The sequence below is a fragment of the Mirounga angustirostris genome, unplaced genomic scaffold, assembly GCF_029215605.1.
Source record: "Mirounga angustirostris isolate CCGP_5_RB_7025 unplaced genomic scaffold, mMirAng1.0.hap1 SCAF_14, whole genome shotgun sequence".
Classification (NCBI taxonomy): Eukaryota; Metazoa; Chordata; class Mammalia; order Carnivora; family Phocidae; genus Mirounga; species Mirounga angustirostris.
In genome coordinates, this window is record NW_026991722.1 from 23497711 (window position 1) to 23523813 (window position 26103).

Here is a 26103-nt window from a genome sequence, read left to right on the forward strand (position 1 = left end):
TGGTAGGGCCTATCCTATCCGTATGTCTTTGAGTAGATGATGTACCAGTGTATCCCGTGGGACGCAAGAATGGCTGAAAGATATGTGCATTTCACAATTAGAGGAGATGACATCAAGATCCCCTCTAAAATGCAGTACCAATTTACATTCCTGGGCATCTTTTAAAAACACAGAGTTTCAGGCTACATTTTACTTTAACTCATGAGAATCTGTGTGGGTGGGGCCTAGAATCTTTATTTCATTTCTTTGGTGATTCTGGTACAAGAAGGCTCTTGGATGGAATGAGAACCACGGGACGGACCATCTGGATGCCCCTGCTGCATTTCCTCCTGCTCTTTATCTTTTGATGGGACTGTTCCATCTCCTCACCAAGGGGACAGGCTCCTAAAGGACAGGCCTCTGGGATGTTGCTTCTTTATGTTCTTACCCTGGCAGAGTGTTTTGTATGACACTGCTTGTTGGTGACAAGGCTTGGCAGAAGGTTTGTGGCTCACAAGACGATTCTGTTTTCTTTTAGTTCCATGGATCAAACACAGAGAGGAATCCTGGGCCAGCCCCTGCCCATCCCCACCACCCAGCCCAAGAAGAAAAAGACGTCAGTGATGTTTTTCTTTTCCAAGGTCTGTCACAAAATATTATAAACTGAGGTCCCTCCCAACAACCACATGTAACAGCGCCTGTTCTGCATTAGTTGTGGTGGCTCCTCTGAGGTTCTGAAAAAAGCTTAATGACACTTCTTATAACACGGACTGAATGTTTATAGGATAGCAAGATAAGATGGGAGGAATTTGGCTTGCTGCTAACTTAATCATAAAAGTATAGAATGAACTGCAACGCATACTGAGAAATAATGATGAGACCTGGTGATCATCCAAATACCAAATAGGACTGTGGGTCCATTCTGCAGCCCCTCACTCCCCAGGATGGTGAGGAGGTGGCTTTTTCCTGGACCTTGTCTGGATCCTGCATTGTCTTGGTTCTGATGTCGGCACATGTTGCTGTGTCGTGTGAAGCACAGAACACTGCGGCCTGCCTGGTCTCATAGGCTCACGACAGAGGTAACCCGGCCCTTGCCCTGCAGTGAGAGTTCAGTCCCTGAAGTAGCTTCCTGCATTGGCCACGCGGGGTTTCCCAATTTGCATTACTTACGCGTTTCTTTTCCTAATCTTAGTTGCTCAGATGTATGCATTCTGGTGGGACATCCTTTAGGTGCCCTGAGATGTTTGTAGATGTGGTTTGCTAGTTGGGTCAAATGCTGTCGAGAGGTTGATGAAGACAAGTACTGAGAATTAACCCTTGGATTTGGCCACATCAACCTGACTGCAGAAGGTTCAAGAGATAACGGAGAGACAAATTGGAGAAAACCAGTATAGACACATCTTTTAAGGTGTTTAGCTACAAGGTAGAGCAGAAAAGTGGGGAAAAGCTGGAGGAGTAAGAAGAGTTGGGGAAATGCTTTTCTTTGAGATGGAAGCAGCCGAGCATTTCTTGTCCTGTGAAGGATCCCTGGTCTCAGCTCACATCAACTGTCTAAAGCCCCCTTTCTTTCTTTTTTTTTTTTTTTAATGATTTTATTTATTTATTTGACAGAGAGAGAGAGAGAGTGCGAAAGAGCACAAGCAGTGGGCGGGGAACCCAATGCGGGGCTCGATCCCAGGACTCCGGGATCGTGACCTGAGCCCAAGACAGACGCTTAACTGACTGAGCCACCCAGGCGCCCCTGAAGTCCCCTTTCTTCTGAGCTCTAGCACACCCTCAGTGATCCTAGAGCACCTGTCCCCATACTTCCCCCAACCTACCTCAACACCAACCCTGCATTATTTGTCTCTACCTCTTTCCTCTTCCATCCATTTTTTTCATTGTGTAGATCAAACTAATGTATTTCCAGCAAAAATCGGGTGTCTTTAGGTGGAGAAAGATGGGCTAAGTTGAGCAGGCCACACAGGATTTTCTTTAGAGGGAGGGATTGGGGTTGGGATGGGTATGCCTCTGAACACTCCCCAAATCAATACATTTTTTTTAAAGATTTTATTTATTTATTCATAAGAGACAGAGAGAGAGAGGCAGAGGGAGAAGCAGGCTCCCCGCCAAGCAGGGAGCCCGATGCGGGACTCGATCCCAGGACCCTGGGCTCATGACCTGAGCCGAAGGCAGACGCTTAACCATCTGAGCCACCCAGGCGCCCCCAAATCAATACATTTTTGACTTACTACCCAGGTCTCTTGGACACTGAGTTTCCAGAAGCGGGAGTCTCTGAAGAATGTGTTCTCCAACTTGGCAGAAAGAGCCCAGGACCCCAACGCTAAAAAGCGTCACATGGCAATGAGAGGCCTGGGAACCATGGCCTGTGAGACCCCGGACAAGGTAGGAGGGAAAAGTGGCACCTGGCCAGCCCTCATGGCCTGGAGTCTCGGACTGGGAGACAGTGCTTCATGTACCAGTTATCTGTTGCTGTGTGACAGATCACCACAGACCTAGCATTCATCCTCTTGAAGTTTCCTTGGGTTAGGGGTTTAGGTACGGCATAGCCAGGTCCTCTACTCAGGATCTCACAAGGCTACCATCCAGGTGTGGGTCGGACTGCATTCCTTTCTGAAGCCTGGGCTCCTCTTCTAAGCTTCTGTGGCCGTTGGAAGAACGTGGCTCCTTCCAGTTGTAGGACCAAGGTCCCTGCTCTCTTGCTGACTGGCCAGCTCCGCTCCTTGAGGCTGTTCTCTTAGAGCATGTGAGCTTTCTTCTTCAAGGCCAACAGGAGAGCCTCTACCACTCATGTCTGCTCAGGTGGACTCTTACGTAATATAATGTAACCATGGGAGTGATATCCCATCACTGTCGTCATATTCTAGAGACTAGAAGCAAAGTCACTGGTTCTTTCCACGCTCAATAGAAAGAGACTGTACAAGGGTGTGACTCATTTGGGGTTATTTGGGGGTCATCACACCTCAGTATTATCAGCCTTGGGAAACAGAGCTGCACATGGGATTAACACACACCTGGACATCACCCTCTTGGGTGAATTTAATTGATTTTTGAATAATTTATGCCTGTTTAGTAAAAGATGTTTTCCCCACCTCTGCTTTTAGCATCTGTTGACTTCAGTGACCATTTCATCTCATCCCTGATAAAAGTATCTGCTATGCCCCAGATGTCTAGATCATCCAGCCCACCACACTCCTTGACGTGCCCTTCCGGCCTCATCTGCTCATAGACCAGCTCCAGATTGCTCTTTCTGTTCCTCTTCCAAGACTGAGCTGGCTCTTGGGTCAGGTTAATGGAAGCATTTGTTATTTTAATGAGATTTGTTGCTGCCACGCTCTCAGTCCAAGTCCTAGGTTATTGGAAGATTAGAAGTAGGATTGCTCTTCAACGCACGGGGAACAATTTCTGGACTACTCATGCATTTCAAACTGTTAACAGGTGAGAAAGTATAAGAAAATTGTCCTAGATCTGCTGGTGCATGGACTGTATGACCCTGTGAGTGCTGAAGTTATCCACGAGAGCATGAAGACTCTGACCATCATCTTGGGCAAGATCCAGGGGAAAAGTCTGGGCTCTTTCTTCGTAGACATCACTCTTCAGACCAGGACTTTGTTAGATGACGTAAGTGAGACAATTCAGAAGAATTCTGGGTTATTAAAGTTGAAGTGGGATGAGAAATGTGAGCCCTGGGTGGCGTGTGGCTCAGAGAACATGGTCTGTATTATTCACTTATTTATTAAGAAATCATTGAGAGGCTAGTATCATACTGGGGGTTATGGAAGACATATAAAGAAGGAGGAGTGTTTGTTGTTATAGAGAAGTGAATATATATATACCGATGATGAAGGTGGTGATGCAGATGATAGTGAAGATGCTGATAACAGCGCCCTCATGTATTCAGTACTTTGTTATGAATGTGACAGTAACAGTACTTAGTGTTTAGCGAGCCAGGCATGGTGCTAGGCAGTTTTCATGGGTTATCTCATAGAATCTTCTCAATAACCCTGTGAGGTCGGCACTATTATTTTTATTTTTATTTTTTTTAAGATTTTATTTATTTATTTAACAGAGAGATAGCGAGAGCAGGAACACAAGCAGGGGGAGTGGGAGAGGGAGAAGCAGGCTTCCTGCCAAGCAGGGAGCCCGATGCGGGACTCGATCCCAGGACCCTGGGATCATGACCTGAGCCGAAGGCAGACGCCCAACAACTGAGCCACCCAGGCGCCCGAGGTCGGCACTATTATTATCTTCACTTTATGAAGGAGGAAACCAAGGCACAGAGAGTTTAGGGGACTTGCCCAAGATTCACAGAGCCTGTGACAGGATATGAGCCCAGGCTTTCTGACTATAGGACCTGTGCTCTTTGCTGCCATGTGACAAGGCAGGCTAAGAAAAAAGTGCACTGATACGTTGTTTGCTCTGAAACTGTGGGGACTCTGAGATACCTTCCTTCCAAGCTAACCAGCTAGCCTGCTGCAGTTACACACACACACACACACCCTCTAACAGAGAGATAATACCTGTAGAACAGGAAACAGCCCTTTTATTTACCCCCAAAGCACCTTGCGAGAGGTCCCCACACCGAATTCCCCAGATGGACCTGTGCCACACGAGAGGAAAAGAAATCTTGAAATTATGAAACTTGGAGTTTACATAGGGGCTTCTGGCCCATTTGCCTCTCCTCGCACTCAGGGAGACAGAGAGACATTTGCTCTGGAATGCAAACCAGTCATCTCTGGTCTCTACTTCACCTCCCTGGAATGTAAACAAATCTCCAGGAAGATGTCTAGATCTCCCTGCAGGTGCTATCTTAATTTCCAGGACTTGTTTGCCATGCAATCACTTTTTTATACCCAGATGGACTGTAATTTTTGACCAGAAAGCCCTGGTTGTATATAGTAACCTGGAAATAGTCGTGGAGAGTTGTTTCCTGACGGTGTATATCTAGCATGGCACCCTGACTACTGTCATATGCTGTGCTCGCTTGGGGATGTGTTCCCTGTCAGATGATTGTCAGGCCCCTAGCAGACCATTTTATGTGTCTTGTACCTCTTATAGCAGTAGGGTACCATTGAATTGAATTACACACACACACACACACACACATTGGTAGAACAGTGAAGAAAGTGCAACACTAAAGCAATTTGTGTAAGTGTCCCATGTGCTAAAAAATATTTTTCAATAGTTCATGAAACCATCAGTGGTCTTTGGTCTTGCTGAGTGTCTGTGACCCCCAGTTCTAGGTGCTCCTTGCCCCTGAAGAGGCCCAGCCCAGCTCTGTTCCTTCTGGTTTGCCTGGACATTTCAGGGGACCAGGAAACACTGATATAAAATCCCTTCACCAACAGTCAGGAGACTGGGTGCTACCCTGGTTCATGGTCGCCAGACAGTGTGACTCCCACAAGTCTCTGAAATGCCCTGAGCCTTGGTCTCCTCATCAGGAAAGGGAGATACCTGGGCCAGACCTCTCACCTTGGAGAACAAGAAAGGACTGAACCCACTGAGACACATTCAGAGACAAATCAGCCAACCGTACTAAAAGCAGGGAGAGATCGCAGGGTGTCAGGGAAGAAACAATTGTTATCTCTACTACAGAAGGAGAAACTCAGACCAGAAGTGAAGAGACATGCCCTTGTAGAAACTCTGTGAATAATCAACAGGAGATGGGTCGAATGAATTATAGTGCAGCCACCCCAAATTCCTTTAGGTAGTGACATGGAAAGAGCTCCCAGATAGATTGGTGAAAGATCAAAGTACATAACAGTGGGATGGTGTGCTTCCATTTGTGTAAAAATGTGAGAAAGGACTATATAATACATGTTTTATTCTTTTTCGTCTTAATTTTTTTGGAGGGATACACACAATATGTATAACTTTGTTCATTCATGGGAGGGAAATTGAGTGGCAGGCAGAAAGGGGTAGGAAGGAGACTTACTTTTGTTAATAAAACAATTTGGTTATTTTGAATTTTGAACCATACAAACATATCCTATCTCCAAGACATTGAATAATAAAGAACAGAGCTGGGAAGCTGGGATTAGCACAGTGATCCCCCGTCTAACTGTCTTGTCCTCTGAAGAAGATGGTTGTTGAAGACTCAGCCCGTCTCCTCTCTGTCCCCCACCTCAGGCAGCTAAGTGCTTTAGACTGGATCTGGTGAACCACCCCCTACAAAGAACGATGACTGTGATGTTCTCTGATGCAGTGGCCTTTTGGTAACAACCTGGGTTTTGTTGTTTTGTTCACCGGGGACCCACAGGAGAATGACAACCTGAGATATTCAGCCTTCGTCTTGTTTGGGCAATTGGCAGCCTATGCTGGGCGGAAATGGAAGACATTTTTCACCAGTCAGGTCAAGCAGACTCAAGATTCCCTCCTGATACATTTACAGGACAGAAATCCCCAGGTTGCCAAGGCAAGTCTTTGACTCTCCCACCGACTGCATGAGAGCTCTGGGCCATTCCTAAAGGGGCCTGCGGCTGTGCCCTGTTGTGAGGAGCCGCTAGACTCTCTGTTGCTGCCAGTTTCGTTAGGGACGCTCGGCAGTGTATCCATAGGAATCCTTGGAAAGGTGCCTGCCCGGTGTGTCATCTCTCTCTGAGCAAGCGTGCTATTTTCCATTTGCTCCTGCCCCACCTGCCCGATCAGTGCCTGCCAATGGTAGATAAATTCAGGTTACTGGAGCGTGGGGGCCAGAGAGGCATGGGTTTAATCTGTGGGGCAGTAGCCCACATAAGGAGGACATGAACTCATGCTACTTAACTTCTGTCACTGTGTAGATTTCCCACCCCTGGCTTCTCAATCCCCTACAGAGCTTTTGTTTTATTCTTAGAGAAAACATGTCCTAACAGAGTTGGATCGATGTCAGGCTTTCAAAACCACTGGGGGCAAGAGGTTCCACCAAACCACTTGTCTTTTTTAAATTAGTGCACACGAGAGAGAGACAGAGACAGACAGAATTTGGGAATTTAGGAATTCAGAACTACTTTTGATGGGACAATAACCAGTGGTAAACAATAAAGTGATGCTCTCCCTACCAGCCCAACTTATAGACCTGGCCATTTTAGAAGCAAAATCCTTTAAGGTTGACGTCTTCAAACTTTCTGGAAGTTACTTTCATACCCTCAGGGGCCCCCAGGCCACAGATTGGGTGCAGTGCTCTTCCTTGCTTGGATTCTAGAACTCTCTAACGTTTTTTACAATAAGATGGTAATACTATTTTTCTCAGGCTTGCAAGACAACATTTCGAGCCTGTTCTCCATATCTGAAAGAAAGAAAGGAAAACAGCTTCCAGACTGAAGAAGATCAAAGGAACCCTAAACTCTGCCGGCAGCTGGTGAGTGAGAGAGTGTGTAGAGAATTCTCCCAGAGGTCCCTGCCCTCCTGGTGCCAACCCAGAAGGTGGCAAGCCACACGAGGGAGTTATTCCCCGTAAAATGCCTCAGGCCAATTGTGTTTCGATTGTAACTGACCCATCATGCAATGTAAATGACAAAACGCCCGGAGGATTATGCACAAAATCTATTGGCACTTCCAGTGTAGATCATTAGATGAACGCAGGCCATGATCTCCACCTCTGAGAATCTGAAGATTGACAGTCCTCACGCCCTGCCTTTGACAACTGTCTACTCGTTGTAGAGTCAAGGAGGCATGTGGAACCGGTCCCTCACGTGCGCTTTTGCTGATTTCTTTCAGGGCTACTATCATCCAGAGCTCCTGCAGTTCTTCTATGCAAATAAGATTCTGTAAACACAGAGCAGGAGGGAAATTGTTCCAGTGAGCACCTTGCTGGGGGGCTGATATTCCCCCTCTTTTAACTCCTCGGATGCTTCTGCTTGCCTCTTGGGATTGTAATAGAAAACGGGATGCTGGGAGAACAACTGATGGCAATTGCATGGAATTGTATGATTCTATCCAAAGTAAATTCTAAATTGCTTTTATGTATCTCTTTTCCTCCCCATACACATTTGATGAGAAGGTATATGCTTTGTTTAAAACACTGAAAGCATAGGTAGATTCAGTGCTTATTGCTCAGCTTTTTCCTTAAGTTCATCTGTTACCTTTTCTTTTTTATTTTATTTTTAATTTCTGAGGTTTACGAGAATATTACCTTAAGTTGTTGTTGTTGTTTTTTTAATCTGCCATTGATACTTTGCGATTTGTTATGGATACCTTTTATTGGCAGGACCTATTTAAAGTTGGCCAAGGGACCAAGAAGGGGGTTTGGAGAGTATCTTTAGCTTCTCATAATCTTCAGCAGTCATTGCCTCCAAGATCATTCCAAACACAAATTAATAAAGAGAAAGAAAAATCTGTAAAGCATGTGCTGAAAAACCTCAGGGTAATAGTAATGTATGGAATAATAAGTAACATTTATGGAAAATGTTTATTGGACACTAAGCGCTTTGCAAGTATTATTTAATACTTACAACAACCCTATAAGAAAGATACTATTATTATCCTCATTTTCCAGGTGAGAAAACTAAGGCACAGGGAAATTAACTAGCTTGCCCCAGATGACCCGGTGAGTGATGGAGCTGGAATTCCAACCCAGACAGTCTGACTTCTGGAGCCTATATTCAATCACCATGTGATTCTGCTTCAATGTGGAGTAATTGACAGATAGCTAGAAACATAAAAAAAAAAATTAAAAACCCCTCAGCTTCTGCTCTATTCAACTCATTTACCTTTTGCTTTTATATGTACTAAATACACATTTTTATTAATTTAATTTGTGATCTAAGTATATATTTTTACTTGTCACCGCTTGGCTAATTATATCAATTTTTTGGTGATCAATTCTAGTTCTATGAGGGGTCACGTGGATCATGTAAAAAATTGCAAGAAAGGGGGCGCCTGGGTGGCTCAGTCATTAAGCGTCTGCCTTCGGCTCAGGTCATGATCCCAGGGTCCTGGGATCAAGCCTCGCATCGGGCTCCCTGCTCCGCGGGAAGCCTGCTTCTCCCTCTCCCACTCCCCCTGCTTGTGTTCCCGCTCTCGCTGTGTCTCTGTCAAATAAATAAATAAAATCTTTAAAAAAAATTTTTTTCGAGAAAAACCTCAGTCCTTCCCACCTTCCCTTTAACCAGTTTGCCTCCCAAGCTTCTCTTATAGAAATTCTGATATTATCACCAAACTTGACATTCAGGCCATATGGGACGACTGTGTCCAGTTTGGGAAATGGAAAACACAAGAGGGTCATAAATGCTGCAGAGAGATCTTAATGTCATTCTGAAAACTGGGAACTCCATCTTCTGCTTTAGCTCTCCAGAGATAGGACTGTGTAACAGAGATGAGGGGGTTGTCTCCTAGGAGAGACAAGAATGTGGCAGATGGCAGAAGGCGGAGCAGGAACCAGGCATGAATGGGTTTTCTTTCTTCCTATTTTGAAGCTGGGGTACATGACCCAGGGGCTCTGGGGAGTGACACAGGCTCTGGAGCAGGTGGGATGGTTCTGAGCTGAGAGCCCTCTCCCCCTTCCCAGATGTTGGCCTGTTTGAAACTCTTTTGCAAGGTCCCTTTAGAATCTGAGGCAGTTCTAGTAAGGAATCAGTGAGTGGCCTGAGAAACAATTGCATTTTACCAGCATTCAAAAAATGCGGAGGTGGAGTGGGGCAGGCAGGTTATGTGCTCTGGAGTAGAAACATCTATGTACTTCATGCCCCTTAGTTGAATAAAATTGTGGAAGATGCTGTTGAGTTGACTTTAAGATTTGTGGTAGACTGTTACTTGGGGGGCCTCCAGTGAATCATGCCTCCTGATATCCATGCCCTTGGGTAGACCTCTCCTGTTGCCTCTGGGCTGGCTTTGTGACCCACGTTAACCATGAGAATGTGTGGAAAATACCACTATGCCAATTGTAGGCTACTCTTTAAGAGCCCTGGCAGCTTCCTGTTTTGTGCTTCAGGTGAAGCCAGCCGCCGTGTAAGAAGCCAGATTACCAGGAACAAAGAAGAATGTCTGAGATCACCACTTTGGAGGGAAGACCAAGCTAACGGCATGGAATGCCATGTGGAGGAGAGCTGAGGGGCCCAATCCACAATGAAGTCTGAGGTCCAGACATGTGACGCAAGTGGGCCATTCCAGCCAGACCCTGGCTGCGCAAGCAACACAGCTGATACCAGCTGTCCCCATGAAGCCCCATCCCAAATGGCAAAATTGTAAGCAAGTTAATCAAATGATTGTTGTTTTAAATCACTAACTAATGGGATAGTTTGTCACTCAGCAATAAGTAACCAAAAGAGGTTCCTTATCATTAATTTTGTCATTTGGCCAGTTTTGTTTTGCTCTTAATAAGTCCTCCTTGAGTTTAAACTTTATTTCTAGAAAGTTACACTATGATGGAATTCCGTGGTGAGAGCAAGGGATGCCTTGCTTTTGGACCACAAGCCCTGCCTTGTTTTCTTCCTTGTTTTCCTTTTTGTATCTCACTGGGTGTATCACAGGACCCAGCACATGGCAGATGATCCAGAAACATTTGCTGAATGACTAAATAGTTGCAAATTGTAGCAGGAACAGAGTCCAAACTAGTTTGCTACTCTGGGCTCTCAGCCATGGGCTCACACTCTTCCTTTCCAGCTTTTTCTTCTGTTACTCTTTTTGCTTTAGCCAAGCTTGGCTCCTCTCTCTTCTTTAAACACTTCTTGGTCTCTTATGCTCCTTTGCCTTTGCTCAGTCTGTTTCTTTTGCTTTGAATTCCCTCCCACCCAGCCATACATACTCACAGGCACACCCAGACACACATTTCAGGTGTATATCTTACCCCTTCTCTAAGGGATCCGCTCAATCAGGAAAGAGCTCGCATCTCTGAATTCCCAGAACATTCTAGCAGTCTTATGCCACTCAACATGTTTTATCTCATTTGCAAGATTTTAACCTACATGTCTTCCCCCCACACCCCCGTTCGAGTGAAGCTGCTGAAGGAAGGATCTTACCTCGTATAGCTTTGTATCGGTCACATGACTTCAAAGATACTCAGTAAGTGCTTAGTAAATAAATGTGGATTGGGGAGAAAAAAGTCAGGAAGTCATCTGAAGCTACTCCTCCTTGGGAGAAGCCCATTTTGTCAAATGAGGGCCATCATTTCTCTCCTTATAACCAATCTGTGGGTGACTTTTATGCTTGTGTACTTTAAGTACCCCTTTCCCCATAAGATGCCTGTTCATTTGCTAATCTAAAGGTAAGGCTTTGACATTTCTTACTTTTAAACTCTAGATATGCACCAGTTGAGTGAATTAAAGAAAGAAAAAGGGATGTTCAGGTGCTACCATGCTAAGTGCTCAGAGTAGAGATCCACATAAAACTTGGTCCCCGCTTTCCCGTTGCCCACACGATGGGCCTTTCTTAAAGGGAAGGAGAAAGGAGAGAAAGACAAAGAAGGACGTGGAAAATCTAAGAGGTAATCAGTACTGGTACTCACTGTGAACAGAATCCAGTGGAATTCCAGTCCATAGAGTTGAGTTACAAAAAGCACAAGTGCGTTTTACAAAGAGAGAAACAGTAGCTGTGTGGGGACAGCGAGCAGATAGTGCTGGAAATGAGGCAAATATGTATTTGTGCCTTTCTGCATTTTCCAAGTTTTCTGCCATAAGCATGTATTACTTCTGTAATCATAGAACACATGCAAAAATGCTCTTTAAAATAAAAATGAAATGTTTATCGGTATGTAAAGTGGTATGTTTTGGAAAGCCTGGGATGGTTATTGCTCACTCTTGGTAGTACGTGTTTGCCTTTGTCCTTTTGTGACATTTTTGCTTTAGCCTATTGATGACAAATAAAATGACTTATGGTTGATTATCAGTGTATTTATATTACTGAATTTATGTTCTTTTCGTATGACCATAGTAGAATAAGTCTTCTGTTCCTGTTTTTATTTATGTGTTAAACACTCTTAGAAAACCCTTGGGTTCTAGAGAAACTCAATACATCCCAGTTTTCTGAAGAGAGATGGTTTGATATCGCAAAGGCCCCTTAAAATTATCAAGTTAAGCAGACTCCCAAGCCTGACATATAAGATTCTTCATAATGGACACCAACTTACAATTTCCCTTGGCTCTTCCTAAATTCCTCCTACCTGGAATGCTTCACCCTCCATTTGCTTGTTTCTATCCACCATTCCCTGGGCTGATTCCAAGGGTCCTTCTTTTTCAGAGGTAGAGCAGAGCAATCGGGGAGATGGGGCTTGGAGTCAAGCCCTCCTCGTTGTGAATCTGGCTTTGCCACTTACTGGAATAACCTTGGGTAAGGCAGCCTGCAAACCTCAGTTTGCTGATCAGTGAAATGGACGTAATAATCCCACCCATAGCACTGGTGTGCTACAAAGATTCAATTGTGTAACATCGAACCCTTTGCATGGTGCTTGGCACATGGAAGATGCTCAGGAAATGTTAGTTAATTTTGCTCCTGACCCCCAATCAGCCCTCCAGGTCCTGTTTCTTCTCTTCTTAATGCTGCCCAGGTCTTCAGCGAGGTCCATTCTGGCTTTCAGTATGGGATCGGAGTGTCATCTTGATCCTCCCCAATGAATGATTGTAGTCCTAGGGTCAGCTCTGCCTCTTATTCCTCCCCAGGTCCTCAGGACTGTAGCGTTGAGCCTTGCCCACCACGGGTGTTCAATAAAGAATGATTGAATTGATGGAGTCACGAATACCAGTGCCTTGACCAAGCATGACCCTGGAACCTCGTGGTCGGCTTTAGAATGGTCCGATGCATTTTAATAAGAACGAGAATCATAACTGACTGAGAAGAGCAAGCTGTTCTTTCCTAGTGGGCTCTTACAGGGGTGTCATGAGTGTTCAGAGCAGGAGTAGTGCCTTTTTATGCTCCAGAGCTGGCTTAAATGGGCTCTGTTCATTCCGTCCGAACAGCCCCAGCGGCTCCGTTAATAATTCTGTGTTGTATCTTTTGGGTGATCTCTTGTTAATAATTAACACCCCACCTTCTGTTTCTGAGTGTGATTACTGTAATCATGTTCCTTTCAAGCTAATGAATTTCCTGCAGCATTTTGCAAATGTTAACCAGGTAATGGCCCAAATGTCTCCCCGCAAGAAGACAGTGTTTTTCAGAAATGTAGATCAGAGAGTTAAAACGTCATTTCCTAAGCCATGCTCCTACAGGCGCATAGCTCTGCCTGGGCGAAAATTCGATCCGAAATCCAACGCTTTTTGACACGCTCGCCTGGACCGACTGCATCGGCAGGTGTAGCTTCCTTGGAGGAGGAAAGAAGCTCAGTCCCAAAGGTGACGTCACGTGTGCTGGAAGGACGCGTGAGCTGGTGTCAGAAGACCTGGCTTTGCGCCAGTTATCTTCATCAAGTCACGTAACCTCTCCGAGCCTCAGGGTTTTCATCTGTAAAAGGGAGGAAGAAGCTACCACACAAGATCCTGGGACAGTGAAGCCAGGCAGTGGGTGTCAACTGTGCCGTGTTAGCCGGTGATGAGGTGCGCTTATGTAGGTGGTATTCACTCCTCAGTGGGACCTATTTTTACAAGGGAACGAATGGGAAGAAGGAAGTTCAGTGTTAACACAGACCCCGATTTAGAAGCAAAACACAATCAATATTAAAAATCTTAAAAATATGAAAACAGTAAAATTAGGTATAATACATTGTTCTATATCAGGATGCTTCTCCAGATAACAAGTACCCATGTCACAATGTGAGTTCGGATCACTTTACAAGTTTACATGTATCTATTTTATATAATTTAGTTACACCAAACTTTTTTGATAAGGTATGAGGAGTAACATTCAAAAATTGTGGAAAACCTGGCACTCTTTCTTTGGACTACTCTAATAATGGCCTCACATTGAACTCAAGATATTTATGACTCTGTTAGGGAGAAATGAAAATCTTGATCTGTTTGGATTTAAAACTGGCCGAGTGACAGTTTATTTACTAGCCCTTTACAAGCCTGAGGAGAGTAAACCCAGGGATCTGAGATTTTCTGACCAGCAAGAAAATCTACACAATGTGCAGAGTCCTGGATTAAATGCACTCAAAGCTAATGAGCTCATTTTATGACTTTAGTGAGCAGATTCAATTTCATAAACACAAATTTTATGACTTAAGGGAGCAAACACAATTTCCTGTATTAAACGGGGGTTACTTGTTTAGATGGTTAACCTATCTTACAAAAAGTATTGCTTCTCATTAACTATCAGTAAACAAAGAAAGGATTTTATCATGAGGATAATGGCTTATGCACAGTTAAGTCTGTTTAATCTTAAAAGACCTTTGCCCTACCTGGATCTGTGTTTATACTTCAACATAACTCTTGGTTAACCTCCTTGCTCTTACCTTTTCCAAGAAAAGGAAAGGCAGGCCCAGCATTTTGGATTTCACATGACTTTTTATTAAATCTGATTTAAACTTATATGTCAATAAATGAAGTCTGCCTGAGAAATCAAAGCCTGGTATCTTCTGGTTTCTGTAATGTTGGCTCAGGACTGTCCCCACCTGGTTTCAAGGAAGACCCTTCTCAGACTAGAGTGGGCAGGAGTCTGGGCCGGGGGGGCGGGGGGAGCGGGGAGGATGGGTTATGTTCTCTTTAAGGGGCATCCAGATCTTACCCTCTCTGCTTCTAAGTGTTTCTAGAGCTGAAGTCTGTAGTGTGGCCCGTGGCAGGCAGACCATGGCAGAGGGCTCAGCTTCAGGGTTTCTCTCCCTCTCAGAGTTCTTTAGTAAGAGATCATTAATGGTGATCTCTCTCAACTAATGAAAGCAACAGTCAGTAGATGTTTTTTTCACGGGTGGGCATAAAACAACCATTAAAAATAAACAACAACAACAGCAACAAAAACCCAAACTGACAACCCCCTTGCCTCGTTTCCGGCTCACTCACCCACTCTCCTTCTGGCCCTTCCCTGGCTCCACTGAGTGGAATACATACAGCTTAGCGATATGTGGTATCTTGTAGGAAAACATGGCGGGCAAGGCATCATATGTAGCTTACTGTAAGGGAGGGTTGGTGAGGTTGGGATTTTCCTGCTGGGTATGTGTGGTGAGGTGATGGAAATTATTTCTGGCCTCAAAGCTTAACTCCTCCCTCCCCATGATGAACATAGCCACCCCCAAGGGCCCACCAGGCACCCTTCCTTGTTCTTTTGAATACGGCCCTTTCACTTGAGGCAAGCTCTGTCAGGGAACATTAATTATTCAGCTGAGCCTTCACACTTTTCTGCTGGGTTAGTAGCCGTAGCCCGTCACCTCTTACAGCAGGTTTTGAAAGCTGCCTCAAGAACTCCAAGTATCGGGGCGCCGGGGTGGCTCAGTCGGTTGGGCGACTGCCTTCGGCTCAGGTCATGATCCTGGAGTCCCGGGATCGAGTCCCGCATCGGGCTCCCTGCTCGGCGGGGAGCCTGCTTCTCCCTCTGACCCTCCTCCCTCTCATGCTCTCTGTCTCTCATTCTCTCTCTCTCAAATAAATAAATAAAATCTTAAAAAAAAAAAAAAAAAAAGAACTCCAAGTACCTCCTGCGGCCCTGCCCTTTCCAAAACTATCCAATAGCATGGCTTGTATTAGCCGGGGGCCCAGAATCTGGAAGTGTGGTCAATCAGGATCACTGTCCCCCACCCTCATGCTCGCAGACTGTCATTTCTTTTTTTTTTTTTTAAAGATTTTATTTATTTATTTGAGACAGAGAGAATGAGATAGAGAGAGAGAACATGAGAGGGAGGAGGGTCAGAGGGAGAAGCAGACTCCCTGCTGAGCAGGGAGCCGGATGCGGGACTCGATCCCGGGACTCCAGGATCATGACCTGAGCCGAAGGCAGTCGCTTAACCAACTGAGCCACCCAGGCGCCCGCAGACTGTCATTTCTAACCAGATTGAAGCATTGCTTTGCCTGACTTCTCTGACACTTCAACATTGCCAAATGCCATTAATTCCATAAACCTGTGCGGTGTGTGTGTGTGTGTGCGCGTGTGCACACATAGAAAGTATGTTTGGGCAACTGCAGAGAGAAAAACTGTTCCAAGTGTGCTAGAAAGTTCAATGGAGCTGTTTATAAACCACCTCCATCCCACCACAACAGCGAGCCCAATATAGCCAGGGTTCTTTTTCTTCTATTTTTTTTTTCTTTTTTTCCTGAGGCACTTGAGATTTGACAACTAACCTTTGGGCTCTAGGGATTGATCAATCCCTTCTCTGACCCATCATTACAGTCTTATGGATTCAGGGCCCTTGGAGATCAGCCAGGTCCTTTGCGTTCTTTTGGTCTCTTCAAGAAGGTGTCCTCTAGGGCGCCTGCGTGGCTCAGTCGTTAAGCGTCTGCCTTCGGCTCAGGTCATGGTCCCAGGGTCCTGGGATCGAGCCCCGCATCGGGTTCCCTGCTCCGCGAGAAGCCTGCTTCTCCCTCTCCCACTCCCCCTGCTTGTGTTCCTGCTCTTGCTATGTCTCTCTCTGTCAAATAAATAAGTAAAATCTTTAAAAAAAAAAAAAAAAAAAAGAAGAAGAAGGTGTCCTCTATTAAGATCTGCCCATCTTTTCCTAGACCTGCACTTGGAAGCGCTGCCTGATGGATTCTGATTCCATGGCGTAATGGCTGCTCTGGAATGTTCCTCTGGGCGGGATTATGGCTAACGGACATGTCAGCAGGCAGCCTCAGCTGAACTGGGGAGGGGGCAGACGCTTAGGGGGGGAAGGCATGCGTGAAGCACTCCTCACTTCTCTGTATGGCTCCACAACACCCCTTCTTCCTTCCTTCTTCGCCAAGTCCTGCTCACCAGGGGCCCTCGGGCCTGTGTATAAATACCCCTTGCAGCCCCTTAGCCTGCTGTCTTAGACCCCAGAGCCAGCCAGAGAATTTGTAGCGTGGGTCCCCTGCTCAGCATCAGGGGTCGCAGCAGCCCCATCTGAATTTGAATTTGCTTTTCTTGTCCTAGCCTTGACTTCTCTCTGCTACAATCAATAACTAATCATTCCACGTCCTATTTTGTGAGGACCCTGTTCTCTCTGACCTCCAAGGAGTCAGACTTGTTGGATCAACAATCCATGAGCAGTGGTTGTTGGTAGTACTCTTCCCGGGGATATTTGCATTGTGTCCTGGGCCTCCAGTATGTGCCATCCAATATGGTAGCCACCAGCCACGTATGACTACTGGATACTTTAAATATGGTTCAGCTGAGGGGCACCTGGGTGGCTCAGTTGGTTAAGCGTCTGCCTTCGGCTCAGGTCAGGATCCCAGGGTCCTGGGATCAAGCCCCATATTGGGCTCCCTGCTGGGAGCCTGCTTCTCTCTCTCCCTCTGCCCCTGCCCTGCCCCCGCTTGTGCTCTCTCTCTCTCTCTCCCCCAAATAAATAAATAAATAAAATCTTTTTAAAAATTACATAAATATGGTTCATCTGAATTAAGATGTGCTGTACACGTAAGACATCCTGGATTTCAAACACCTAATATGAAAAAAAGAATGTAAACTATCTCCTCTCAATGTTTCATACTGATTACACTTTCAGTGACAATATTTTAGATATACTGAGGTAAGTAAAAGATATTTTTTGAAATAAATTTCGTTTGCTTCTTTTTAGTGTCTCTTAATATGGCTTCTGGGAAATTGAAAATGCTCTATGTGGTTTGCATTTGCGGCTCACCTTCTCTTTCACTTGGACAATGCTGCTCTAGTATGTGCTTTACAAGCCAGGCAGGTAGGCGAGGTTTTTGAACCAGGGATTCCCCAGAAAGCACATTTGGGGATGGTCGCCTGCTCGCTCTAAGAGTAAGGGTTGCTCTGATGGGTATCGAGTGGGTTTGGGTTAACCAGCAACCTCCTGTACGATAACTTACGAGGCCAGCAAGGAGGGAGGAAGTGACAGAAGGAAGTAAGCCATTGGCAGAGGCGAAAATTCCTGAACCTGGAGGAGACCGTGGTAGCGTGGCTCCCGGTGGCCCTCCTCGGCTGGGAGGGCAAGGAGAGGTCCAAAAACTCAATTAACCTGTCCCTCTGCTTCTGGAGAAATGCCAACTAGGTCATTTTGGCCCCTGGGTGGTGAAGAGCCAGGCTGGGGCATCACTGCCCCTGGCAACAGCTCTGTCACCTTGGACGAGTCACTGGGGCTCATTTTGCTGATCTTAAATCAGGGGAGGTGTTATTACAGGACGTTATTCTCTTACCCGTCTCTACATTATTCTCTTACCCGTCACAGGTTCGCCATCTTGGTGGTGTCCCCCAGAGTGACCAATCACCCCATTCTGCCTGGGACAAAGGGGTTTCCTGGGTCAGAGGACTTTCAGGGTTAACCTGGGACAGTCAGGGTCACCCTGCCTCCAAGGGCTGAGATGGGACTAGAAAGTAAATAGCTGCTAACTGGCCAATGTGGGGGTGGTGCATGGGAGGTGGTTAGTGGAGGAGTGGGGCGGGGGGAGGAATGAGACCACCACCCCCTTTTGTCTTCCCTTAGCTTCGCCTGGAGCAGCAACTGTCCCTGGGAAGGGGCACAGGAGTGGGGAGAGATTGTATGGCTCAGTGTTCTGGGTGATGCATTTATTCCCACGTCTCTCTCCACCCTCAGGCAGGTGGAGACTGTCAGCAGGGCTGCTTAGATCCACCCGAGGCTCCTACTCTGAGGAGGTTACAAGAAATGGAATGTCTGCTCCTATAACCTCGGTCCCCAAATAGGATCATTTCAGAATCTAGTCTATCACAGGCACATGTGAAAATGATCAATCTCACTGTGAAAAAAGGCAGGAACTTCTCTCAGCTTCCTCTTCTTAGATAGTATATTTTCACCATTCTGTTTCCACAGTACCCAGGGTGGGACAGTCCCCATGCACGTCGATCCCTGCTGCTGGGTCCAGGCTGCATGCTGAGTTCCTAGGGTCTGGGCAGAGTGTGATGTGGGCAGAAGCTTCTCAGCACCAGGATGGCAGCTTGGAGTCGCTCAGAGTTGGTTAAAACGGCATATTCCTGAAAATTCTGAATGAGTAGGTCAGAGGTGGGACTTGGGAGTCTGGGAGCATCTCAGGTGAGTCTGATGTGGTTTAGGAGCATGCTCTGCCTGACCAAACATTAGAATCACCTGGAGTGTCTTAAAAACTCAGGTGACTGGCTGCACCACAGATCTATGAAGTCAGACTTCCTAGGGGGAAGACCAGTGTTTTTTGTTTTTTTTTTTTAAGATTTTATTTATTTATTTGACAGAGAGACACACAGCAAGAGAGGGAACACAAGCAGGGGGAGCGGGAGAGGGAGAAGCAGGCTTCCCGCTGAGCAAGGAGCCCTACGTGGGGCTCGATCCCAGGACCCTAGGATCATGACCTGAGCTGAAGGCAGACGCTTAACAGCTGAGCCACCCAGGTGCCCCCAGGGATCAGTGTTTTTTAAAAAGCTCTTCTGGTGCTTTTAAAGATATGAAAAGGTATTGCTGAAGTGAAATAAACCAGAAACAAAAAGACAAATACTGTATCATTCCATTTATGTGAGGGACCTAGAGTAGTCAAGTTCCTAAGGGTTGCCTGGGTCTGGGGAGAGAGGGAAATGGGGAGCCAGTGTTTAATGGGGAGAGAACTTCAGTTTGGGAAGATGAAGAAGTCCTGGAGATGGATGGTGGTGATGTTGCTCAACAATGTGAATGCGCTTAACACCACTGAACTGTATGCTGAAAAAATGGTTAAAATGGTAAATTTTATATTATGTGCATTTTACTACAATTTAGAAAAGGGAGTATTGAGTAAAATGTGACTTTCTTTTCCTTATCCCCTCATTCTCTTTCCCATAAATATCATATCACCAGTTTATTGAGTATCCTTCCAGGCATATTCTATGCATCTATAAACACATATGAATAAATATCTGTATAAATCTACATACTTCCGTTCAAATGGAAACATTACACTGTATGACCCACTACCTTTTTTATCTAACAACAAACCTTGAAGATATTTTCCCCTTAGAACATAGTAAACAGCCTCATTACCAAAAGAAATTCATGGTGTTCTGTGCGTGGTTGTACTATGATTTATTTAACCAGTATCCTAATGATGAACATCGAGGATTTCCTTCCTCTTCTGTTACTACAAACTGTGTTGCAATACACATCCTTGTCATTGCATCCATGTACAAGTACATCTATAGAATAAATACTTGGAAGTTGAATTGTTGGGTGAAAGCATCCGTGCATTTAAAATTTTGACAGGTATTGCCAAGTTACTCTTTGTAGAGGCTGTACCAATGGGCACCCTCGTGTGCAACGGATAGGGAAGTGTCTGGGTTTGTCCACTTGCTCACTGACATGATGAATTATCAGACTTTTTTAAAAAAATATTTTATTTATTTATTTGACAGAGAGAGAGACAGCGAGAGCAGGAACACAAGTAGGGAGGGTGGGAAAGGGAGAAGCAGGCTTCCTGCTGAGCAGGGAGCCCGATGCGGGGCTCGATCCCAGGACCCTGGGATCATGACCTGAGCCGAAGGCAGATGCTTAACGACTGAGCCACCCAGGCACCCTGAATTATCAGACTTTTTGATCTCTGCCAGTCTCGTAGTAAAAAAATGACATCTCCATGCAATTTTATCTTGCATTTCTCTTAGTTGTGAGATGAGGCATCTTTCTGATGACTTATGGACACATGGAGATGAAGTGGTCAGCTAGTAAGGGAACTATCTTTGGGTGGGCAAGGTATTGAAGATCTCTCCAGGCACCCTGAGCAGGCAGCTCTTTATCTACATAAAGGCCAGGCTGTCTCTGATCCAGGAGGGAGGGTGGACGTTCTGGTGACCTGGACAGCACCCCGTTAGGTCTTCGTGGATGAAATTAGACCACCCGAGACAAGGGGACAGCTTTTGCCCAGTCTGATCTTTACCACCCGCCAGGGCAGAGGAACCTTCTTGGTGAGGAGTCCATCTGGCCCTGGGATGATTGTAGGACAGGGTGTTGGAGTGTTTCCTCCTCAGAACCGAAAGCTGGGGGGCAGAAGCCCAATGTATTGCTTGCAAAGGAGGAAGGCGGGCACTATAAATTGGGAGTAACATCTTTGCAATTTCCTCAGGTTCTCGGAAGAGACCAGCAATACACATGGAAAAGGGCATGAACTTGTCTTTCAAGCAGTGAGCAGAGGAACATGGGTGTCTGCGGGGTCATGTGGGAGAGGGGGGCAGGCTGAGACCCAGGAGCCTGCTGCGTGGGAGGACGGAGGGTATAGGAACACCAGTGTGTGTGTGAAGTGGGGGGAGGACAGCAAGGGGGAGCGCTACCTTCACGGCCCCTGGAGTTCAGCTCCCAGAACTTCTCAGGACCCGGTTCTGCACACACAGCAAGGGGAGGCCGCCCAGCCCGCTCCGCTCCAGCCCGCGGTGGCCTGCCCCCCCTTAGGCAGGGGGAGGAAACCAAAGCTGCTCAGTGACCAGAGGAGGGCGACAACATCCTGCCTTTGACCCTGTAAGAGCCATTCTTCCATCAGGGCAAAGAATGGTTTAGGATTTCCAGGCCATTTGAAAGGTTTTGTTCTTCTGCCGCAGTTGGGGCGGGGGCGGGGGAGGTATCGCTCTTCACAGCACCGGCAGGAAATGTCTTTCTTTCATGTCTCCAGACTTTCAAGAAGACTCTTTGGAAGCCTTTTGATGTGCTTGGTTGGTAACTGAGGGTCCCTCTGCCTTGTTATGTGGGAGCCACAGGTGCACCTCAGGACTGATGAGGTACCCCTGCCCTGTGCGCGCACCCTCCCCCCTAGACCCGGACCGCCCCCCCGGAAAGCACCTCTCCCTGTTTTCTGGGGCTGGCTGCTTTCCCTCTGTCTGCAGAGCCCCTTTCCCTTTGTTGGATTTTTAGTGGTAATACTCATATAACATGGAACTCACCATTGAGATCATTTCCAAGTGTACAGTCCTGTGACATTCAGTACATGCACCACGTTATATGATCACCCCCACTATCTAGCTCCAGAACTTTCATCCCGGTGATGGAGAGCCTTATACCGTTTGAGCAGTCACTCCCATTTCCCCTCCCTCTCAGCCCTGGGCAACCACTAATCTATTTTCTGTCTCTATGGATTTACCTAATTGGACATTTTATATAAATAGAATCGTGCCATATATATATACACACACATATATATACACACACACACACACACACACATATGGTCTTTTGTGTCTGGCTTCTTCTGCTCAGCATAGTGTTTTTGAGGTTCATCAATGCTGTAGCACTGTTACGATTTTGTGAAGTTAACATCTGTTAAGTGGAGCCCAGGATGCCCATGGTGAGCCCCATTTCGACACCACAGGAGAAACTGAAGTAGAGCAGTTTATTACTCACAGGTCCTGGAGGAAGTACACAGCATGCCTCCAGGGGCCACGTGAGGAGGTCAAGGCAGAGTGCAGAGAAGGGCATGACCTGAGCCACAGGCCTCTGTTAGGGTCTATGGGTGGGAGGGCTTTGGGGTTCCTAAGCTAGGGCTGGATTGCTCAGTTTAACCCCCCAAAGCATGGTTTTGGTAAGCCCCATGGGGATCTCATCTAAGCTACATAAGGCACACAGGCACTCGGAGGCAGGAGAAACTGCTGATCCCAAAGCCTGTTGCAGAAATCCTACTGGGAACTTTCATGTTCTCGTGTCTCTGCAGGCTATCAACTGCATGGGCTTGCATGAAGGGGCTAGTGTCGGTTTGAGGTCCCCGAAGGATGCCTGGCCAAACAAAATGCATACCAAGGCTGCGATACCATGGCGTGGGTTAGCTAAACTCTCCACAAGCCTGCACTAGGGCTTCATTCCTTTTTATGGCTGGATAGTATTCCATTGCATGGGAGTACCATAGTTGGTTTACCCATTCATCTGTTGATGAATATTTAGGTTGTTTCCATCTTTTGGCCATTGTGAATAATGCTGCGATGAACGTTGGTGTACCAGTATCTGAGTCCCTGCTTTCAATCTTTTGGGTATATACCTAGGAGTGCAGTTGCTGAGTTAACCCGGTAATTCTCTGTTTAACTTTTGGAGGAATTGCCCAGCTATTTTCCATAGCAGCTTACCATTTTACATTCTTACCATTTTACATTCTTACCAGCAATATATGAGAGTCTCAATTTCTCCATATCTTCATCAACATTTGTCCTTTTTGTATTATTATTGTTATTATCGGTAACATTATTATATCTGTCCTAGCGGGGGTGAAGTGGCATTCTGTTGTGGCTCTGATTATATTTCCCTAATGACAACTGGTGGTGAGCATTATTTCACGTGCTGGTTTCATTTGTATACCGTAGGAGGTTAATAATGGGAGAGATTGAAGGGGAGAAAAGGGAGTATGTGGGAACTTCAGGTCTTTTGTAAACTTAAAACTGCTCTAAGAAATAGTTCAATTAGGGGCGCCTGAGTGGCTCAGTCGTTAAGCGTCTGCCTTTGGCTCAGGTCATGATCCCAGGGTCCTGGGATCAAGCCCCGCATCGGGCTCCCTGCTCGGCAGGAAGCCTGCTTCTCCCTCTCCCACTCCCCTTCTTGTGTTCCCTCTCTCACTGTGTCTGTTTCTGTCAAAATAAATAAATAAAATCTTTAAAAAAAAAAAAGAAAGAAACAGTTCAATTAAAAAAATTTAAAAATCTCAACAGCAGGGCACCTGGGTGGCTCAGTTGGTTCAGTGTCAGACTCTTGACTTCAGCTCGGATCTTGATCTCAGGGTGGTGTTTAAGCTCTGTGTCTGCTCCACGTTGGGCATGGAGCCTACTTAAAAAAAAAAAAAAAAAATCTCAACAGAAAAAAAAAATTTTGTCTGAAGATGTTGAAAGGTAAGATTAACCCTGAAACTGCCTCATCTCTAGAGTTCTTGTTGTAAGAAAATAAATACTTGCTTATTACTTTTAATTGGTCTTCTCTTGCCTGCAGTGGAGAACATCCTTATTTGTGTATGAATATAATTAGCCCATTTTATACATAAGTAAACTGAGGTTAAGAGAGATTCAACTATTTGTCTAAGAACACAGAGCTAGAAAGTGGTATGGCTGGGGTTCCAACCTGGTTTTCCTGACTCCTAATGCTCCATAGTCTGTCAATCTAATGTGTACTTTCATTGAGTGTGGGCAGGACATGTGATTTGCTTTTAGCCAATAGAACGTGGCAAAGGTGTTAGAGAGACTCTCGTTGCTGGCTTGATGAAGTATGAGGCCATGTTGGAGAGGCAAGGAATTGCAGAAGGCCTCTAGCATATGAGGGTGGCCTCCAGTGGACAGCAAGCAAAAGTCTGGGTCTTCAGTCATATAGCTCAACAGCAGAATGAACGTGCAAACAAATTCTTCCCCAATTGAGCCTCTATGAGAATGCAGCCCAGTTAATGCATTGATTACAGCCTTGTGACCCCAAGCAGAGGATCCCATTAAGCTGTGTCTGGACTCCTGACCCATAGAAATGGGGAGGTAATAAATGGATGATGCTTTAAGGTATTGAGTTTTGGTGTATTTGTTTTGCAGCTATAGAAAACTATTAGCACTATGCTTTGCATGAGCCGTATTTTGATTCTCTGTAATTATCTAAATTGTGTTTTACAAATCTTGACATTGATGCAAATGTTAGACTTATGTTTCAGATGGGTAAACAATGATCCTGGAATAAAACAGTTCGCTAGCCAGAGTTCTTTTCTTTTTGTTTTGAATTATAGGAAAACACAAGAAGAAATGTGTGTCATTTGAACAGAGCATAATTCAATTGTCTTTCTTGAGACCTTGTGTCGATCTGATTAGCAAGCAAATTGTTTTTTCTTCTGGCTCCCTGGGCTGTAAATATTCTCTATCTTCTAACTCCTTTTTCCAGAAGGGATTTATTACACGAAATAACAAAGAACTTTTGGGTTCAAACGATGCGTTTCACGTTTCTCTTCTAATGAAAAGCTCTTCTCATTTTAAAGATACCTAGGCTTCTGATTTTATATTCCTCTTTCTAAAATAGAGACTTATTTATGCTGATTCCACAGACTTCATATAGGCAACTCCTGTTGATGGCTTTCCACCAGACAAAGGGTAAAGTCTCCATTATCGTGAAAATATAAGCTCAGAAGCAGGCTGCAGGGAAGAATTATAATTTCCTAGCCCGGTCGCCCCAGCTTACAGGTTTGACTTACAAAAGTGGGCTGCCTTTATTTTTATCATTTTGTTTATTTGTTTGTATTGAAGTATAGTTGACCCACAATGTTACATTTGTTCCTGGAAAGGTGGGCTTTTTTTTTTTTTAAAGATTTTATTTATTTATTTGCGAGAGAGAATGAGAGACAGAGAGCACGAGAGGGAGGAGGGTCAGAGGGAGAAGCAGACTCCCCACTGAGCAGGGAGCCCTATGCGGGACTCGATCCCAGGACTCCAGGATCATGACCTGAGGTGAAGGCAGTCGCTTAACCGACTGAGCCACCCAGGCGCCCAAGGTGGGCTTTTTTTAAACCTAGGGCCAGGTGGATGAACAGAACATCCAGGCCAACTCCAGGCTCAATTCTAGATCATAATATTAAAACTAGCCAAGAACTCTGGTTTTGAGTTATGAGCATGTGGGATTGACTAGAAATGGGCTGGAGGTCTATTACATTTTAAGGAAGTTTTATCGCCAAAGAATCCCAGAGCTAGCAGACAATCGCTAGGTTAGATAACAAATTGCTCACAAAGAATAGGCTGTTGAACCGGCGGGATCCTCAGAAAGGACATTCTTTTCAATGCCCACCTGAGAAGTGGTCATGAAAGACAAGCTTCAAGGGAAATCTTCAGGAAGCAGAACTGAGGGCAGCCACACTGGGCTGCTAGGGAGTCCCTGCTATTTCTATTCCAGTGGGCCCCATCTGTGGTTTACCTTTCTCCCTTTTCCACATGGGAGTTTGTATGGTAGTTATCCTGTTCTCATTCACCACTGGGTTTTGGCCATGTTGCGGTAGGTTGCTTATTCTTTGGCCTTTGTTCATTGACCCTCCACCGAGGTCTCTTGGAGGATTGTTTATCTCTCAGACATCCTGGATTTGGAGGTGGATGAAGCAACTGGCTCATTCTTTTGGGGAGGGACTGAGCAGACAGCATATGACCTGAGCTTATCAGAAAGTATGCTTATGAGAGGAAAGACATAAATTGAGATCAGGTAGCCAAGGAGTGAACTATACTGGAAAATTTCTGGTTGTCTCTCTGGCTTCTAGGTCCTCCTTCACTCTTCCCAATAGTCTCAGTTTCCACTGA

The 26103-nt window shown here is 45.6% G+C and overlaps 1 protein-coding gene across 1 annotated transcript; it reads left to right on the forward strand.

The window, feature by feature from the left end:
* The first annotated feature begins 521 nt into the window (after positions 1-521).
* Positions 522-8046, forward strand: MRO (maestro). The gene is made up of 5 exons (XM_045886328.2): positions 522-620; positions 2218-2364; positions 3418-3600; positions 7208-7315; positions 7675-8046. The coding sequence occupies exons 1-5, from the start codon at positions 522-524 to the stop codon at positions 7726-7728; spliced, it is 591 nt and encodes a 196-aa protein (XP_045742284.1). The 3' UTR covers positions 7729-8046.
* The last annotated feature ends 18057 nt before the right edge of the window (positions 8047-26103 follow it).